General features: G+C 45.8%; 1 protein-coding gene across 1 annotated transcript in view; it reads left to right on the forward strand.

The window, feature by feature from the left end:
• The window catches only part of CORO2B (coronin 2B), a 35,626-nt gene extending 15,383 nt beyond the window's left edge, over window positions 1-20,243 (forward strand). Inside the window, exons 3-12 of the mRNA XM_061558370.1 lie at window positions 205-321; window positions 4,411-4,560; window positions 9,829-9,993; window positions 11,521-11,637; window positions 12,544-12,648; window positions 13,889-13,985; window positions 14,432-14,544; window positions 16,421-16,511; window positions 17,237-17,388; window positions 18,266-20,243. Of these exons, the coding sequence (XP_061414354.1) occupies window positions 205-321; window positions 4,411-4,560; window positions 9,829-9,993; window positions 11,521-11,637; window positions 12,544-12,648; window positions 13,889-13,985; window positions 14,432-14,544; window positions 16,421-16,511; window positions 17,237-17,388; window positions 18,266-18,397 (1,239 nt within the window). The 3' untranslated portion in view covers window positions 18,398-20,243. The remainder of the gene's footprint in view (window positions 1-204; window positions 322-4,410; window positions 4,561-9,828; window positions 9,994-11,520; window positions 11,638-12,543; window positions 12,649-13,888; window positions 13,986-14,431; window positions 14,545-16,420; window positions 16,512-17,236; window positions 17,389-18,265) is intronic.
• Window positions 20,244-20,465: the final 222 nt, after the last annotated feature.

Here is a 20,465-nt window from a genome sequence, read left to right on the forward strand (position 1 = left end):
GCAACGTTCTCCGCCCCCTTGCATGAACACAACTGACAATCTCGTGCATCTGCTGCCACACTGTGGAGTGCCTCGAACACTGCACGCCAGAGGTCACTTCGCCTTTCTGCCGTGAAGCGTCTCGGTTTGTCCCCCGGGGTTGTCTGAGATTTGCGATAATTATCGTCGCGTCGTTCCCCTCCTCGCCCTCCCCGCGTCGCGCAGACCGGCCGCGTGGACCCACTGTGCCCGCGCGTGTGCGGTCACCGTGGGAACGTCCTGGACATTAAGTGGAACCCGTTTGACGACAACATCATCGCCTCATGCTCCGAGGACGCCTCCGTAAGTCGCTCTCGTGTCATCCCCAGGGAGACGGTAACCCCGCGAGGTGATCGTGGATGACGCAATGAACGGTGGGCAATTACGCTTTCATGGAAATATCTAAGCGATTCTTAGCTGGTCTTTTAAGATGTGACGAAAGCTTCATCGGTGTCCCCTCGCTAAGATGCGCGCGAAATAATTGTACTAAAGCTCGACTGGGTGTTGGAGATTTACACGGCGACCAAATGTATGTGAATTGCACTGTTTGAAAATTTTTATCCGGAGAGATGTATCGGGTAAATCTCTGTCAATGGAAACGCATCCGGCTGTGCTCGGTGACGGGGTTTGGATGAGAGGCCGACAGGTTTGACATGACATGAGATCAGAGGGAAATCTATTGGTCGCGAAATAGGAGTGATCTTCTCTCATATGGTTGGTTTCTCTTGGCACCCTGGTTTTCTTTTCATTTGCAAGGAAAATTGGCCAAATAAACCAAGCAGGGACCTCCTAACACAAGAGCCATCAGACTCAGTGATGATTTCATAGGTAAAAAACTCTATATTATTAATAATTATGCAAGTCATAATTCACTCCTGTAGTTACTTAATTAGCTGGTTTGATTCAGTGCCACGATTCAATTAAAATAATATTTTTTTAAATGTGTCTCGATTTTGCCACCTCCTTTGTATCGTTTTTCATTTGTTGTCTCATTAATGCAGTTTAAATCGGTCCACTAACTTAAAATTCACGTGAGAATTGACCTAAATTGAAAAAAAGAGTTTCTGACAAACTCAATTCAATCGATTCCCACATGTACAATTCAACGAATTCATCACGAGCGTAAAGAGTCGATTTTATTAAATGAATCGATACATTGCTGCAAGTCCAGTATTTTTAATGCATCCTTTGTACGCACTGTGCTCCAGATGCCCGTTGTAGAATTAATTCACAGTGATGGCTCCGTGTCGGTTTAGCACCAATGTCTGCTGCAAAGCCCCGGGAGAGTGAAACAAACAAAACGCAGTGCTAATTATAAGCGCACAAAAAGTTACAGTACAATAATCGTACGTCGATGGCATCAGCCCGATTTGCAAAAAACGCTCGCCCGTTAAATTAAGCGCAGAGGTGTGGACATCACTGGGCTGGCGTAGCGCGCCCGGTTCAACCTCAGGGGGTGAGGATGAAATGTTATTTTTAATACACGGCGACTCGTTTCGGGGAAACAAAATTGGTTGCTTTCTTAATTACACGCTGTTAAATGTCTCTAAGATGAGAAAATGTGCACGTTCAAACTGTTAAGAGGAAGCAATTCGTCATGGGCAGGACACGCACGGCACGGCTAGAAGGGATAATGACCGACGGTCAAGGATTTACGACGAAGTGGCAAAACCAAGAGATGGAACGCGTCCGAGAGGACGTCCACCGAGGAGATGGAGCGGTGACGCCAGGTCGTGTGCAGGTGTCAGGTGGATTATTATGAGTGGTGGCATTGCGGTTAGCGCTCCGTGCTACGAACCCGGCGACCAGGTGTCGATTCCCGCTCACGGCCACCACCAGTGACGATTATTTGAACCGCTACCGGGGCTCCCCTAGATCGACTCAACCTCAAATGAGTACTTGGTGCGGTGTGCAAACATTGCCAATAGGGAGACAAAGGCAGCCAGGCGTGGTGCTGGCCACCCAAACCTTTTGTGCCGTGCCGGCCTTCATATGTCCTTGTACAGCACTTGCCCCAACAGTCTGTGAAGGCCATATGGGGGGACGGGGTCTTTTTTTGTCTTTATTACATCGCGTAATCGTTGGAGTTGACGACCACTTTGGCATACTTACATCCGGCACTTGATTTACCATGGCTGACGACGAAAACGGAATACACGTCGGGAATGATGCATTATATACGTGCAATTTAACGCCACTGAAACATGGCATACACCGGGCTGTCTGACAACATGTCTCGGGAGACGGACAGCTGCCCTTTCTTGCCTTCCCCCCGTTGGGGGAGCGTGTCTGCTGGTTTGTCAAGGGCACACTGCACTGTGTCTTGACGTAGGGCAAGCCCAGCGAGGCGGCCGTGCGTGCGTGCGGTGCGCAGGCGAATGTTGACTCCAAACTCGACTCGCAATTTGGAACAGACACATTGCTCATAGGTGCCCATACACCTCAAGGATGCGAATCGGTGAATAAAATGCGATCAACGACTACATTAATGATGAGAAGAAATAATGATGAGGCACGTTCCACTGAAATGTCGTGATGTTTTATTTATATTGGAAAAGCGCACCCTGTGCGTGTCTTAAACTGCCGAATAGGCATTCGCTGTTGTTTTGTTCTCCCCCTTTTAAATATTGATTCCAGTCTCCATACCCTATGCGTTTAATAATTTCGGCTACAACTTTGGCATTAACTATTTTCTCTTTTTTACAAACGTGCATGCGTGTGTTTGTTTTATTTGTACAACACTGTATTTTTTGCACCGTACCTATTGGCACATTTGTGTAAACGTGATGCGTTTTTCACCGACTCGTTTACACGCATCATTGCATGTTCTCCCCGTGGTCGCGTGATTCTTTTTTCTCTGGGCCCTCCGGTTTCTCCCTGCACATTTATAAACATGCATTTAGATCATTTTGGTGCTATAAATGTCCAAATGTTGGTCCCACTTTGCTCAGCTACCATTTGTGGCCAGGTCGCTTCTGAAAAAATAGGTTTTAATACCTCAGTGGGCTTTGCGTTGTAAGATAATGATGCTTTAGTTTAATTCGTATGTGTTTGGGTGATTTGTTTACCTTTCTTGTACTTTGCACTACTATCATGTTTGTGTACTGTTTGTTGTTGTAACGTTACTGGACATCTGTGAAGAAGAGCTTTATAGCTCATCGGATTTCTGATTCAAGTTCGTTTCCCTGAAGAGTTTCCTTCCAGGTCTGCCCGAAAACTACACCGTGCTGTCAATATGACATCTCGCCTCGATATAATTAGATCCGTCGACAACGTATTTGATCCATTATCATTCATAATAAACGTTTTTGGGTTAGATCGCGTTATTTATAAATGTGTCGTAACCCTCCACCACCCGACACGGCCAATCAGCAAAAAAGTGTCACGTTGACAAAAGACAAATAGTTCACTACTTTAGCCCACCGGTATGTTGAAGAGTGAAACCACAACATATATTTTTTTTGAGTAGCACGGCGTTTCGCTGGTAATTGCATCCAGCATCATCGGGCAATTCGCCAGAATGGTGAGGCTCCCCTCTAGCTCCCGGTCTTAAATAGAGCAGCAGCAGCAGGGTGACGTCATCATTAATCCAGTGGATTATTCTTACTTAGAGCCAGCTGTCCAGGATTGGGCAACAGTCTAGGATTGCTGTTGTCGATACATTTATGTGATGCATCTGCTTTATTCACAGGGTTTACTACATTATTTTCTATTACTTATGTGATCGATAGTTCTGATTTGTAAATTTGATTGTTCTTTTTTTATTTTAATTACTCGGGTTGAATGAACATCTGGACATGTGTGAAAAAGAGCATCACAGCTCATCGGATTCCTCCAGCAGATAAATAAATATTCCAGTATAGATAAATATTCTGAATTGTTGTATGAACAAAATTGATCGCGTTCTGAAATTTGACCAAACCTCCAATGGCAGGACCCTCCTGAAGAAGAGTCTTGGTCTTGAGATTCACTGAGGCTTTCCTGGTTAAATAAAGGGAACAATTTTTACCTGTTCATTGGTGTAATTTGATTACTGTAATAAAAGGTAATAATTAAAAAAACAATTGCGCGGCCATTTGTGGGGAGTAGATACAAAAGGTGTGTTGTAAAGTCTTCCAATAAAGCTATCGTTGATTTTTTTTAAAATATGTATATGTGGCTATCATGTTTCTACAAAACTCCCTCATTACATTAATTCCTGGAGTAAAATATCCTCGATTGTTATCGATGAATGTAAACCATTTGATTCCCATACATGTATGCGTGAACCGGATTGGTAAATAAGGTTCGTCTGATACATTTTCTTTTTTAAAAAATCAACCACTTCATTGACCGATTAATTGATTCCTCAATTGCCGTCGTCGTTACGTCTCGTTGCGCGTCGATGGAAAGGTGCGCGTGTGGGAGATCCCGGAGGGTGGTCTCCGTGCCAACCTGACAGCGGCGACGCGAGAGCTGTACGGGCACAGCAGGCGCGTTGGCCTCATCGAATGGCACCCGACCGCGGTCAACATCCTCATTAGCGCTGGCTACGACTACAAGGTGCCCCTCATACCCTCCCCCGCCCTCGACAGCGTCGCTAATCACACGGTTGGCCTGCCACTGCCGAGGCCAAACGGACGCTGCACGGCCGTGTAATGTATGAATGTTGTAATGTGTAAATGTTGGATGTTGTCATGTATGATGTATGTTGTATGTTGAACTTCTTTCCCACCGTACGTAGCCAGATGTGCTCATCCGAGGTGCGCGGGGGAAGGACAACGGACTAAACGCAAAAAGCAGGTCCAAAGGAATGAGTTTTCAATCTAGATGACTTAAAAGTTTCAGTGGCTTCTTAAAATCGGAAGGAAGAGCGTTCCAGACGACCGCAAAAGCGCATCGGCAAGCGCAAGATGCAGTGACCGTCTTTGTTCGATGGCTAGCCAAAAGCCGCTGCTACGAGGATGACCGGAGTTCACGTGATGGTCTATGCTCCTTGACGAGATGAGCAAATCCAGGGCACACACCTCAAGGGGCAGGGCGCCCATCCTGCAGAGACGTGAAACTCCAAAACCGGCTGGGCGAGGTGGCCGAGCGATCGGAGCACGGCGAGTGGATTCGTGAATACGTCTGCGTGAAGCTTGAGCGTTTTGCTAGGTGCTCTGATATCTTTCCAAATGGCAATACAACAAAGTTGCTTGTTTTGACTGTATCTTTGTGGAGTGTTGAGTTTTGGCTCCCTCGTTGTCAGTGGGTTTTATTCGATTTCCACCCGTATGCCAAGCTAATTCCATCCAACGGAATTCCATTAATGGAATGAGCAAAACTTTACAATGTAGAACACCCTTGTGAAAATTAGCCTTGTTACTCAGAGCCTTTCCTGGAAAAACTAAGCACATTTTCACTCGTTTTATCATTATTATATCAAGGGGCCAATCTCATGCATCAAAGCCTCATGGATTAAGGCCATGAATCAATTCAATCAAATCAATCAGTCTCTTGAATGTAAGCGGATACATACTGTAGAGACACCACTGTATATTTCAGAAGAGATTGTGCGCCAAGAAGCACTCGGGATGACGGGTAAACATATTCAAAGAGAGAGAATAGAGGTTGAAAGATACAGGCGAAAATGGCAATGAATATACAATAATGTATTCTTTTATTCAGGAGAGCCTCATTGAACCTCAAGGTTCAGTTAAGGCTCTGACCCTGCCTTGTGCTGTTAGGCCACGAAGGCCAGTTCCTTCCTTGAGACACGTGTACAACTGGGAGGAAAAACAGTGTGCTCAGAGAAAACCTACACATAATACAAGGGGAGAACACTTAAAGTTCCATACAGATACATCAACAACCTATTTGCTGTACTTCCTCTTAGAGTGACCCTATTGCCCTGCAGGTGGGTACATCTACACCAACTGATTCAACTATATTAAAGGCGTGCACCACGATAGCCAGCACATGAATCGATTTAGCTCATGCACATGCCATGAGCTACACTTGATACAGATTTTTTGCTGTGACAGTTTCACCTGAAGACGGAAGCTTGTGTTGCCTCCGAAACGTCGTGATTTTATTGTTTTTATTTTTTTTATTAACTTTTTTATCTACGTGACTTTACCGAAAGAACTAAGAGTATGAATCCTTGCAGTCACGAAAGCTTCAAATTTTGAATGAGCTACATAAAGTTTAGCCGATTAATCGATTGTCACTTAACTACAAAAACCACTGCTAACCCAGTGGCGCTCGGCAGATTCTAATTCATCCCTGACAGGGAATGCATTGGAACATCTGGAACGAAAACGGCACGAGTGCATTTCCTTCCATCATCGTGATATTGTCTACATTTCTGGGATCAAACCATGATCGCGACTCGTATTTTGACGGCATTTCATCAGTCCCGTTATATTCCAATTAAAACATCAAAGTGGACTTGTCTTTTTTCTACAGTGGTTATATAACCTCCAACAACGATCAGAGCCAGTAGAAATTCTAGCAGAACCAGAGCTTCTTTAGCCAAAAATATGCATAACTATCCTGGAATATTCAATGGTGGCTTGGCAGGACACATCAGGTGTTATTACGCTGGTGATGGGTGTGGGTTTTTTGGCTACCTGGTCGATTGTTATCCGTGACTCAAAGAATACCCTGAATGTGCCCAATCTTGTTGGATTTCGGAAGCTAAGCAGAATTCTGCCCGGTTAGGACTTGGATGGGACACTGTATGGGAATATCAGGTGTAATTGCTTGCCAGGAATATGCAAGCACAGTACAGCAATGGATTTTTTAATCTGTCCGTGTGGATCACTGAGTGTTTTTCCCTCAAATGAATGGGTTTTCCATAGGTACTATCATTTCCTCATATTGCCAAACACGCAATAATGGATTTAGCCAAACTTCTCAATGGACGACCCTGCTAATTAATTATTGAGACTCAATAAGGATTTCTTGGTTAAAGAAATAGCATTGTGTTACAATAATTAAGTAATATCACTGCTGTCTCTATGGCCTTAGGGCTGGGGTCACATTGGCTTCAGCCGGGCGATGGCTGCCACTGTTAGTGCGGTTTTTGCCTGCAGCAAAATGCAAGATAAGGCCCCCTCTGAGACCCTCTCGACCCCCATCTGAGGGCCCCTCAGATCTAAGGCGTGGGGTAAACTGCCCCACCTCACTCACCCTCTCTCCACAGCCCCATTTGCTTGGGCCTCTGTGATGTCACCAAGAGCCCACACAGTCGTTCTTCTGTTTAATGCCACTGATGAGTGCCAAAGCAGGGTCTGGCGCTGAAACATTTCATCGGTTCTTTCCTTTTCCCACCCCAACCCATAATATTTTGCATTAATAAAGCTCTCGTATCATTATGAGTGGCGCTGCGGTTATTGCATTGCCATGTGAACCCGGCAATTTCAGCATTATTCTTGGCCACGGCTAACATCAGTGGTGGGTGACATTTGAATCAGTCCTGAATCCTATTGTTCACCAACCTGCATTGATGAATAATTATCAAGGTAAAGTATAACAAACAAAAAACTTGCGTAACCAGAAGTTGATTAGAATGCAGTTTGAATTCATATTGCGCATATATGTCACCACATCTCAAGACGCTGAACAGAAATGGTGGGCATGCTTATTTTAAAGGGCTATAAACAATTATTCTTTATCATCACGATTGTTATCGTTATAGCAGCAAAAATGCATCGCGGAGTCTTATTCCTCTGCGCATGTTCCTGTGCCATCAGGCCCTTCGTGCTGCTAAACGTTCCCACTAAGACCTTAGAGTGTGCCAAGGCTGAGGACAAGTGTCACACCGATAATAACAACAACTCATCCATCTCAGCAGGAGTGACCCCACTGCTCCTTCAGATGCCCCACTGGGCCACAACCTCAGCTACTCCAACAACCTTCCAGGAGTAGAACGAGACCGTGGGTTTCAACTCTTATACTTGGTTTTGGATTTATTTATTTTTACCGAAATTCTTGGCAATGGGCCTTAATTCCCCTGCACCCAGCCATCCTCGCCTCAACTCAAAAAACCGCGCTCATGCCCTCACGCGACCTCCTCCGCAGTGCGAAGAGAGTTGGCCTCTCACCACCAGCGTCGAAACGTCCACAATAGTTAGGCGCGCAACCCTTTACGTTTCATATTTACTCAGATAACAAGTAAATGCCTGCAGGGGTGTGCGAAGCAGCACTTTAAGCATGTGGAAGTGGTCGGTGCGCCCTGGAGGGCCGTCGTGACTCCGGGCTTCGTCCGCTTAGGACTTGAAGCGCGTGATGGGAGGAGCGCGGGGTGCCAGGGAGGAGAGAGTTGACGTGGTGGGAAGTCGGAGCCACAAGAGCGGCTTTATAAGTGTGGGGTTTTAAGAGCACGGGGGGGAGAGAGTATGTACGAAAGCTTAACAGCTCCCCCTGCCTTCTTCCGCTTGTCTTGGCACTTAGAAATTCCACGCGTGTAAACGTTGCGGTGTGCTTTGGGTCACGTCTCAGCGTGGATCAAGGTCACAGAATTGGGACACTAAAAAGTAAAGTGTTTAAGTAAATCAGAAAAATCTCTTGGATTTTAATAAAGGTGAGTTAATGTATTTACATTATAGTGCAGTAATACGACATATTGGCCATCCCCTCTGTCTTCATCGCTTTTGGCTGTGGAGGCCTTCATGAGTCCCAGCAATCGCAGGGTGATTTCATCACTGCACACGTTGTGAAAGCGATCATAAAATAGTCGTCAGTTTCCTGATAAAGCATGAGCCGGAGGTTACGATGTACAAAACGAGACGTTTAGTCTAACCCCATTTGTCTTATACCAAAGGTTCCGCAGCTATGGCATGGAGGATCATGTGTCATATTACTATACTTGTAATTATTATCCTGCAAAATGTTTTATTGTTACTAAGCGATTGAATTCAGACCGAGACCTAAACTCACAGTAACACAGCATCGTCTAATAACCCATTGAAGGAGAAACGTCTGCATCAAGATTTTAAAATCGATGCCTTCTCTCCCTGGAAGAAAATGCTTTTTGTCAATAACAGTCAAGACATGCTCAGATTTCTTTACACTCCGCAGATTAACACCGGGTGGCTTGCTTTTTGAAAGAGCTGCAGTGTATGGTGTTGACATGGTGGGGTTGTTTATGGAGTTACCACATTTCTGGAAAGCTCCAATTTGGACACTTGGGTGAGTTGGAAATATCTCCCTTCATAAAAAAAACTCACCCACTTTTACATAGCCACGCCTACTCCATTACTTCCACAGAGTGAGTGGCTTGGCTTTCCGATGTTGGCCCTATCTACTGCTCACAGTGTTTAGTTTGTTGTCCTTCCCCCGCACCGCCGATTAGCGCGGTTGGTAATGTACGCTGCAAAAGAAATTCAACATACATACATAGGTCCCACCTACTCTATCAATTCCACCCACTACTCAGGTAGCCCTGCCCTTTTCCTGTATCATGAGTCGAGCATGGGGCCAGAGAATTTTAAACTGAGACGAAATTGTGCTTTTTGCAAATGCTTCGGGATACTGGGACATCTTTTTTTCGGAAACCGGGACTGTCCCGGCCAAACGGGGACTTTGGTAGCTTATATTCTTAGATTTTTTTCGGTAAAATCACGTATACAGCAATCGTGCTGTGACGGTTCCATCTGAAGACGGAAGCTTGTGTTGCCTCCGAAACGTCGTGACTTTTATTTTATTTTACTTTTATTAATTTTCATTTTTTACCTACGTGACTTTACCGAAAAAACCTAAGAATATGAATCCTTGCAGTCACGAAAGCTTCAAATCTAGAATTTTGGTAGCTTTATTAACCACGTGGATGTGCGAACTCGGCAGATACTGGTGTGGAACGTGGAGGCAGGCGAGGCAGTGCAGGTCATCGACTGCCACCGTGACGTGGTGCTGTCACTCTCTTTCAACACGGACGGGAGCCTCCTCGCCACCACCTGCAAGGACCGCCGCCTGCGCGTCATCGAGCCGCGCTCTGGTGCCGTGCTACAGGTCAGAGGTCAAGGGTCAGTGAGGAGGAGCCTTTGAGTGTGCTGGCGATGCAACTGTGCCGGGGACTCCAGGCTGGAGGGGCCCGGGCGCCGGGCTACTGGGGTGACACGGTGGCAAAATGTATGCAGGAGGTCGTGAATTCGATCCCGACATCTGTCACCTGTATATTTGGAGTTTGCATGTTCTCCCCCATGGTCGCGTGGATTTTTCTCCGGGTCCTCCAGTTTTTTCCTCTACATTTAGAAACATGCGGTTAGAGTATTTCGCTGATATAAATTTCCACATGATAAGCCACTTCGTTGAGCAATGGTCAGTGAGCATTGCTTGGAAAAATAAAAATAGTTTATACTCTTTGGTTCTTTCGGTAAAGTCACGTAATTAGAAATAAAATAAAACAAATCACGACGTTTCGATTGCAACACAAGCAATCATCATCAGGTGGGAAAACCACCGCAAGAAAAAATTGCTAAAGTGGGAGAAAGAGCTGCCGTGGCAAGAGGTTATATAGGTAAGAAAGGGGGAGGGGCAAGGGGGGAGAGAGAGAGAGTGGGGGTGTGGGGAGGGGAGCGCTGCGTGAGCGCTCGGGGGAGAGAGGACGTGGGGCTGGGGGGGGAGTGGGCGGGGCTGGAAGTGGGAGGCCGAGAGAGCTGGGGATGCGGGGGGGGAAATTAACTCGTAAAAATAGACTAGTACCCGGCAGATATGATAGAGCGTATGGATTCCTGCAGTCACAAAAGCTTCAAATCAAGAACAAATAGTTTAGTTAAATACTTTAATACTGAGAGCAGGTGAAATTGAAGAGCGGACTCCCTCCTCCATTTCATTCCTTGCAGCAAAGCCTGTGCCAGCCATGCAATGTCACTGTCAAGGGCTCTCATAAATTGGATGAATGGATAAATTACCAATAAATAATATTCAATCCAATGTTTTAATCAATAAATGGCCCTTATTTATCCAGGAAGGCTATAGTGGATCTAAATATTATTTTTGAGGAATGCCATCAGTTGATATGTTTAGCCAGTTACTTTTTCATCGTCATTATCATTACTGTCATAATCATTGTCATCTTCAATCTCATCATTGTGATCATCATCATCGTTGTCCCCCTTATGACTGGCTTATGTAAGTACCACCCAGCAAGGCTGTTGGGAAATAAATATGAATAATTCTCCTTTGCAGAGGTCAATCCCCATCAAAAGAACATTGCATTCCCAAACACAAGCCTGCCAGCACGAATTACTCAACACATTCATAAATAACTCTGCCTTATAAAGGGAAAATATTGAGTCGGCGACGTTTCGTGTAATGACCCTTCTTCATTGAACCAAAATTACGTCTCGTATATATTCCCTTGTAAGGCTACAGTGTTATTGGCAAATGTGTTGAGATTTTAGTTTAGTGTGCTTGTGCACCCAATGCCAACGCAGTGGCGTCTCCCATAAAATATTTAATTTTGAAGAGAACAGCAATTAAGAGCATGATACCAAGTGCGGTGAGCATAGGAACACTTTGTCTCTTCCCTTGCAGGAAACTCACTGTAAAACTCACAAGGTGAACCGTGTGGTTTTCCTGGGTAACACGAAGAGGCTTCTCACCACCGGCTCCTCCCGCTGGAACAACCGGCAGATCATGCTCTGGGACCAGGTGGGGGCAGTTCATCTCAGATGTGAATAAAGGCGTTAACAGATTCTACTATTGAACCGGTGGTGCGGTGATCAGCGGATTGTGCGGCAAACCTGGCGATAGCTAACCACAGTGGCGATCAGTGGTATCTGAACTTAAACCTGGGTGCGCCTTCACCAACTCGTTCTGACAAATGCGGTGAAGTATGGTCACACAACCCCAATGATATGTACTGAGCTCTGAGAAAGGACCATTGCCCATGATATTAGCTCATGTTTTCTTAGAAACATAACATCATTTAAATTGACAGTGGTGATACATGTCTTAATGCTTTTTAACCTGATTATCAAAAGCAGTTACGTTGTCTCAGAATACTGCAAGTGCTGACTTGTCAACGTGCAACATTAAGAAGAAATGTTGTCTTTGTTCCTCTTTAGACGGATTGCAATCTTCAACACTGATGCACTGCAGAATATTCTAAAGAAGCCTTCTCTGGTGTAGGCCAATCAGTTTCAAAGAAAATGCATGTTGTTAGAGCATATTTGCATGTTTTTCCACAGGTATGTGTGGTTAATGGAGACTTGATGCCTTGCAATAGGTGTCTATTTTGTGTTTAAAGATATTAACACCTGCTTTATTGCCAGAAAGGGTAAAGCCTTTTCTTCCCCCCCCCCCCCCCCCCCATAATTTTGATACTGGCAAAAAGGTCCCATTAGTACAGTTGGCTATGTACGATACAAAAGAAGTTCAGCATAGATACATTACACAGCTGTGCCAGGAGGGCCACCTTGTAGTCAAAGCCGGCGCTGATGAGGATGTTGACATAGAATATTCTCATAGGTCTAAATCGTGGGATTTCATCGTTGATCTTGTTTTCCGTTCCCCCCGATGACGACCCGAATGCGCTTCGTGTGCGTGGTCGAGCAGGAGGACCTCTCAGAGCCCCTGGTGCAGGAGGAGGTGGACGGCCTCTCTGGGCTCCTCTTCCCCTTCTATGACCCTGACACCCGCATGCTGTTCCTGGCCGGAAAGGTGCGTGCGCCACTGCCACCGCCACACACAACTTTCCAGAGGACCCAGAGGGGCGCTCCAGTGGCAAAGATGTTAACTATCTCGCCTGGTATACAGAAGGTCGTGGGTTGAATCCCGACTGTGATGCCTGTATATTTGGAGTTTGCATGTCTTTCGCTGCGGTCGTGTGTATCTTTCTCCGGGTCCTCTGAGTTTTCGCTCCACATTTAGAAACATGCATTGCTATACATTTCCACATGATGAGCCACTTCTTTGAGATATAATTTGTGGCCAGGTCGTTTCTGAAAAAGAGCTATATTGCTAAGCGGGCCTTAGCTGGTAAATATATATATATATTTCTAATAGTAAGCCAGGGCTTAACTTCAGCCAGGTTTGTCCAGGTTGCCGAGCTGGAGCATATTTTCGCATAGAGTACCGCATCCCCAGTCCACCTCTCGCTTTGGCCTTTGCGACTTGTCAACTTGCCACCTCCTCCGGTCTACCACGTCCTCCTGCATACCAGGCTAAGTAGTTAACATCTCGCCGCAATGGTAAGCTGTCAATGATAATAAGCAAAGCCCAAGGCTCATTGATGTATGTTATAATTATAATTCTATCCTCTAAAGGTGGAAGTGGTCATACAGTCTTTAGCAGACTGAACTTGGTAACACGAGTTCGATTCACATCCACAGCTGTCAGTTGTGAGTGATATCTGAATCAATCCTGGGATACATTCACCAACCCACACTGACCAGCATGATGCATCATCAACGACATAATGTGCGGAACTTTCATCCAGCAGTAGATTAACAAAAAGCTACTTACACATGTAATTTGCTGTACATTGTAATCATGCCTTTCTGAGTATGTGGTGAGGAGGAGTGGTGCAGTGCCTAGTGCACTGCGCTACGAACCCAGCCACCCTAGGTCAACTACTGGACATCTGTGAAATATAGCTTTTCTAGCTCATCGAATTCCTCCAGTACAAATACATATTCTGATTCTGAATTTCCACTCACACCTAACATTGGTGACGACTATCTGAACCAGAACTGGGTCTCACCGAGGTTAGCTCAGCCTTAAATGACTATCTGGTGCGGTGTGTAAACATCAAAATTGGGGGACAAAGGCAGCCGGGCATGGTGCTGGCCACCCACCCCCTTGTAGGTGCTCGCTAACAGCAATTGCTCCAACAGTCTGTATATGCCATATGGAATATCTGTCTTCTTGTATGTGTATGTGTGCTTTGGCCATTTAACAGGGCGATGGAAACATCCGCTACTATGAGATTGGTAGTGACAAACCGTGCCTCCACTTCCTTGCGGAGTTCCGGTCACACTATCCTCAAAAAGGCCTAGGTGAGGCGGTCATCTTTTCAAGTTATGCTTTTTTTTTGTGGTAGAAAATGGTTTGAACGTTGTTTCTTGATTCATATTTACGTGTTCATTTGATGTAGTGTGCAACGTGCATCTGTGGTTTATAAAAATTCTGCATTTACAATTTGATTCCGAGCAGTAATTTACAACGTACAATTTTCTTCTTTATCCTTTTTATGAAATGCGATCTCCACTTTCTTGGTGCTGCATTCCCCTCACATTTTCCCCTTGACACGGCACATTTCGCGGAAGTTTTTAGTAAAACGCGACCCTGCGGTAAATGATCATGAATGCCCCTTTGTATCGCTGCGGTTGTGAGGCAGCAGGCTGCTGCTGTTGTTGTTGTCGTCGTTGTACTTGCCACCGGCTGCGTTGGTAACGCTCGCCGCCGCGCGCCCATTCGTTCCTCCATCACCCCCCTGCCGCAGGGGTGATGCCCAAGCGAGGCTTGGACGTGGGGGCGTGCGAGGTGTTCCGTTTCTACCGCGTCGTGGTCATCAAGGCGCTCATCGAACCCATCTCCATGATCGTCCCGCGCAGGGTGAGAGCCTCGCTCGCCCTCTCTCGCTCGCCCTCTCTCGCTCGCTCTTGCGGCACAAGCACCGTCAGTGGCAGCTTCCCACATTTCTCTTTGCACTTCTTCGTTTCGTAACGGCTGACGTAGATGCAGAGCAACAACTTTCAAATTTCGATTTAAAGCTTTCGTGACTGCAGGGATTCATCTTCTTGGTTCTTTCGGTAAAGTCACGTAGAAGGGAAATATTAAAAATAAACCATGATAAAATAAAAATTCACACGACGCTGCCAAGCTTGGCAGTGTTCATTGGGACGCTGTCTTTCCGACAGCTCTGTTTCTTCACCTGAGGACAGCTGCTTGTGTTGTGGCCGAAACGTCGTGAGAATTTTTATTTTATCATGTTTTATTTGCATTATTTTAGTATTTCCCTTCTACGTGACTTTACCGAAAGAACCAAGAATAAAAACTTTCAATTTCACATTCACTTGGGTCAAGCCAGGCAACCGCGTCAGAAGCAGCGGAGTGTATCATCGCTGCGATGTCTACCTTCGTATTTATGGGTCGGGCATTGCGTCGTTATATGTTGTATAGTCTGTTCTGGATGACCACAGTCACACACTGTGGACAACTTTAAATTTTTAATTTGTGCATCAGGCATCCGCATCTGCCATGGTTTGTGTGGATGCAGTTTAGGGTTGCCCATGAGCTTCATGGAAGATAAAACCCAGGGATCTTTGCAATAATAGTATTATTATACTAATAAAAATCTAATTTACATTCTAATTGTAGAGATGCTGCTGTATCACGATGGTGAGCACAATACACCACGGCAGAGGTCGCCGTTTCGATTTGTTCTCGCGGCACGGCAGGTGAAGAGATTGATCAAGTCTCTGAAAATCCACACGCCTCTGTCCACTCAGTGGTATAAATGGTCACACCGCAGTCAGTTGACTGGCAGGCTGCATGTGGTGGGGTAAAGTGTGCGTTCTCCCACCTCTTTCAAGACGTCTGGCCTGCATGGAAGAGTAGGCCAAATACCCTCCAAAGGAGCTGTCTAGCACTCCCTCTAGTGGATCCCCTTCTGCCCGCAGTGGCGTTGGCAATCAACATTATTTCACGGAACGATAAATAAAATACTTTCAGAACAATCACCACTAGCAGTGCATCAAATTGTGTCAGAGAATAGCCCTGAAATATGACATCACAGAACTGACTTTGAAGTTCCTTGAGTAAATCTCTTTACCTGCACAAAGGACACACCTTTTATATGACCTGCAAAGAATGTGGCCCATTAATCAAACTGAAATGCATATACACCTAACTGGAAACAAAGTCTTTGGTGATTGGCCTGCGATTATGTACTCTCTATGTACTTTAGAATCCGGTTTAACCAGGCAAAAGGCTCTCTGCATGTTGCAGTACCAAGGGGCAATCCAAATTTGTACCAAAAAATGTTGGCGGTTCGGACTCGTGGCTCTGACACAGTATTTGTCACCTGACCGCCTCCAATGATGACTTTTGAGAGTTGTTATTTTGACCACCATCCTAGAAATGTAATTACAAGCATTAGAGGCATTTACAATGTGGGCAGAATACACATCGACACCAGATGTCATGGGCTGCTGCAGTTCAACGTGGACAGCAGAGAGCAGTGTGGAAACTCCATTGTACCGTACTATTCTCCCACAAATATGCTCACCGCCTTCGCCAACACACACTGACCAGCACTCCTACAACCAGCACAGCATGCAGAGGCTCTTATCGTACATAGCCAACCACGCACCTCCGATTAGCGCGCTTGGCTATGCTACGGTGCAAAAGAAACTCAACATATATCCAGCAGTGGATTTGAGACAAGGGCTGTGCATGTACGGCAAGTCTTGTGTCATTGTATTTTTAGTCCGACTCGTACCAAGAGGACCTCTACCCGATGACTCCAGGGGCAGAGCCTTCAATGACGGCGAGGGAGTGGCTGAGCGGAGCGAACCAAGGTGCCACGAACGCACTCCGCGCCTCCGTCAGCGCAGCGCTCGTAGTGTTAACCCTACGTCCGGCGATGCCTGCCAGTTGACTGACAATTCACATGGGGGGGGGGGGGGGAGTGAATTTAATAGATTGGCAGAGGTGAATTTATTATAGAGGCGATGTGTATTGAATATAATTTGCAGAGGTGAATTGAATAAACGTATGTGAATTGAACATCACTAGATAGTGAATTTAGATTCAAGAGATGAATGGCTCACAGGGCTATACCAAATTAATGAAACTGAAGTGGTCAACTGGGCAGGGTAGCAGAGGGGACTTGAAAAGAGAGAGGTTAATGGAATAACATTGCAGAGGTGAGTTCAATGGAAGCTCGAAGGTCACCTGAAGAGAGACACGTGATAATTAAAGTGCCAGAAAGGATTTTAATAGCGTACACAAGTGGATAAACTAGGTTTACACAGGTGAAATAACATCATAAGTGAATTGCATACAATGGCAAAGCGTTGATTGAATAGGATACTAGAGGTGAATTTAATAAAGCATCATGTTAATTGAGAAGCCAACCATGTGATTTACACACAGTAGCAGAGGTGCATTTTATAGAGTAACAGATGCACAGTGAGCAGAAAAACAAGGGTGTGCAGAAGCAGAGGTAAATTCCATAGAATTCACCATTTGACTTTCAAACAAACATGGGGAAAAAACCGCATGTTGTTGCCTCTCTTCGCAGGTCCTGTGCTGATGTCGATGCGAGCAAGCTACAGGCCCCAGCCCCGATCGGGCCTGAGAGCCAGTGGAGTGGGCAGCCGGCCAGAAAGAAAGGGCCTCATAGTTGACGGTTATGACCTCTTGGACAACGCACCTCCCAAGACAGAGAATGAGGCAAGTGAATGGTGTCGACCCCCGCGTGTTTGGCTGCACCACGGCGATTGATGATTACGAAGGGGTGTGCACGTTGCAGTACCAAGGGGCATCTCCTCCAACTCAACTCTCCGCTGGTCAATTATTGCCAGGCTGTCTGACCAGTGTGTACAGGTGCCGTCAGTCATGCAGTTCACCTCCTACTCCCGTCATATTTTACTTTATTCAATTGATGTATGTTACTCTGTTCAGTTCATATCTGCTCAATTAATCTTTTTTATTCTTCAAATTCATCGATGCCAATTCAATTAATGTATTCCTCTATTCAATTCAGCTCTTCATTTACCAAAGGGCGTTATTATCATCAGCCATGATCAATCCACTGCTGGATGAAGGCCTCACCAAACCGACGCCATCTCTCCTGGTTCTGCAATGTAACAAAGCGCAGCACCTGCACACACACCGATGTCATCGCTGCATCTGTGGTGAATGTCGTCTCAGGCATCTCAGCGGTGGATGTCCACTTCAGTGTCCAGAGAAACCCCCACACAAGGGAATCACTCAAATATCTATGCAGATACTTGATGTACTGCCATAAACTGGTCACCATATTGCAGACATTCAAATCTGTATATGTTGTACCATAGCACCTGTGCACGTCGCTTAACATTCTCACGGATTAATTGGATGTATACATTTAGTGTCCTGCAAACCCCTTCACAGCTTCCTGACTTCTATCCCTCCCCTACCACCACTATTCCACAGACCTGGTTTTCATCTTCAGATGTCACAGCCTTCCTCAGTACCGCTTCTCAGTCTTAGGCAGTTGGAGAAGAGGACTTGGCAGTGGTTTGGCTTCATCTCCTTTTCCCATTCTTGCGTGCGTGCCTGCGAGCAGCTCCTCAGGATGTTTTACCGGCAGCACGACGAGATCCGGCGGCTCAGGGAGCAGCTCACGCAACGCGACCTGCGCGTTCGACAGCTGGAACTGGAGCTGCACAACATGCGCAACAATGCCAAGAATGCCTGACCCCCTGAACCGTCTCTCACGACCGCTCACCCACCCCCATCGACCTCACCACCGTGCACTGGCCGGTCCCCTCGGCCTCTTCTATCAATACGCACCGACAAAAATGCCTCGTACTGGTCACCAGTGCCCAGCGCAGTGGGCCGGCAGATTAAATTAAAGCGCAAGCCGAGCTGTGAATGTTTCATCAACCCTCGCCTACCCCTTTGTTCACTTCTATCCTCAACAAGTCACTCGCCTGCTTGCCGTATACTTAAACGTGCAGTGGTTTATCAGCGTTTCTGCTCTCTCCTCCTCCTTCCCCAAATCCTGACCAAAGGTTCTGTGAAGTCACTGCCAATCATATCCCGAATCAACCCCAACCGCTGCAAATTTCTTCCTTCTCTTGAACGTATTGTACAAAGCAATGTTGACACTATAATACCATTTTTTTCTTGTTGTTGCCAGTCGTGTTTTCAGCGGAGTTATTTGCCATGGGGACACAGCGAAATAACTGGCAATGTATATTCTTGGGAAATATTATTTCCCTTCTACGTGACTTTACCGAAAGAACCAAGAATATGAATCCCTGCAGTCACGAAAGCTTTAAATCAAAATTTTACTGGCAATGTGTTTTTGTAAAAATAAGACATCATACCCAAGCGTCGGCTAAATGCGAGTTGCTCTAGCGGCTGCACTTAATAATAGCCTTGCGGTTTTGTGTCCAGTTGGCTTATTGGATTGCCTTATCCTGGAAAGCAAGCGTCGAGGCCGAGCCGCACTCACGTGGGCGGGGGGGGGGCTGTCCCAGACGGTTAAATTATCCCCTGGGACAAGGAGCCCCCCACTCCCTGGGGGGCCCTTAGCTCATTCTTTGCATGGCAGCACAGACGGTCGTGGTCTTACCCACGCTCTGGGTGACCCCGATTGATGCGACCCAGGTCACCGTGACCCACCATCGCTCCGATGAGCAGTGTGGTCTATTTGGAGCGGTGCTCGATTGGGACAACGGCGTTGCTGATCAAAACACGTGGTTTGGTTTTGTATAGATAAATTCTAATCCAAATGAACATGCGACGATTTAGGCAACTTCAGAATTGCAGTTTTCTGCCCAGTCTCGTCGTCTCGCATATCGCCATAGCGTGTCCCAACCAGAACACGCTCTCTCTCTCATGTCGCCATAACTTATTCGTTATCTTGTCCACAGCAGCCACGCTATACTGTGGCAAATGCTATATACTGCGATAGTGCTTTGGTGACAGAAAACACGTATTGCTGTGGTGGTGTATGTGTAATCTATTGGCTGTGGAGAAGAGAATGGGGGCAGAAACATCACGTTAAACAGACAATGCAGTCCACTGCGGCTGTGGGTTTTTTGAGTGAGTGATGTTATTATTGGCCGTGCCAGTGTCGTGAGGATTAATTGACTCCTTAGCAATCGCAGGTCTCTCGTGGCAATATACCGTACTTACTTTTGTAGGCATTTAGCCTTTTACACGCAAAGCACTACTTGATTTGACTTTAGCGAAATCAAATGTAATCATTTACTGTAATGTAAAAAAATACTGTACAAAGCCTTTTTACATATTTTGTTAATCTATAGAATGTATTAGAGCGTTGTTGATTTTGTTTGCCAAAAATGAAAATATATATACGCGGTATAACGAATGACAGGGTAATTCTTCCGTCACGCGAACACGAGCAGTGGCACAAGCACAGGGTGAGGTTTAAATAGCGCTCTATTACCACCGTGTAAAAAAACTCTTTTGAAAGTGCATTGCTGCTGCATAAGATATCAGCAACCCAAGAGCACAGCTCCTGATGTAAACTTTCAAAACGGTGGAACCGTTGCGGCGTTAATGCCACGTTTATCCGGACAAATATTCCGTGATTCATAATTAACGTTTTTTGGTTAGTTCGCGTTATTTATAAATGTGTCGTATAACCCTCCACCACCCGACACGGCCAATCAGTAAAAAAGTGTCACGTTAACAAAATACATAGATCACTACTTTAGCCCACCGGTGTAGTGAACTATTTTTTCTTGTCAACGTGACACTTTTTTACTGATTGGCCGTATCGGGTGGTGGAG

The sequence above is a fragment of the Lethenteron reissneri genome, chromosome 24, assembly GCF_015708825.2.
Source record: "Lethenteron reissneri isolate LAM-NWPU_2019-01 chromosome 24, ASM1570882v1, whole genome shotgun sequence".
In the NCBI taxonomy this organism is placed as follows: domain Eukaryota; kingdom Metazoa; phylum Chordata; class Hyperoartia; order Petromyzontiformes; family Petromyzontidae; genus Lethenteron; species Lethenteron reissneri.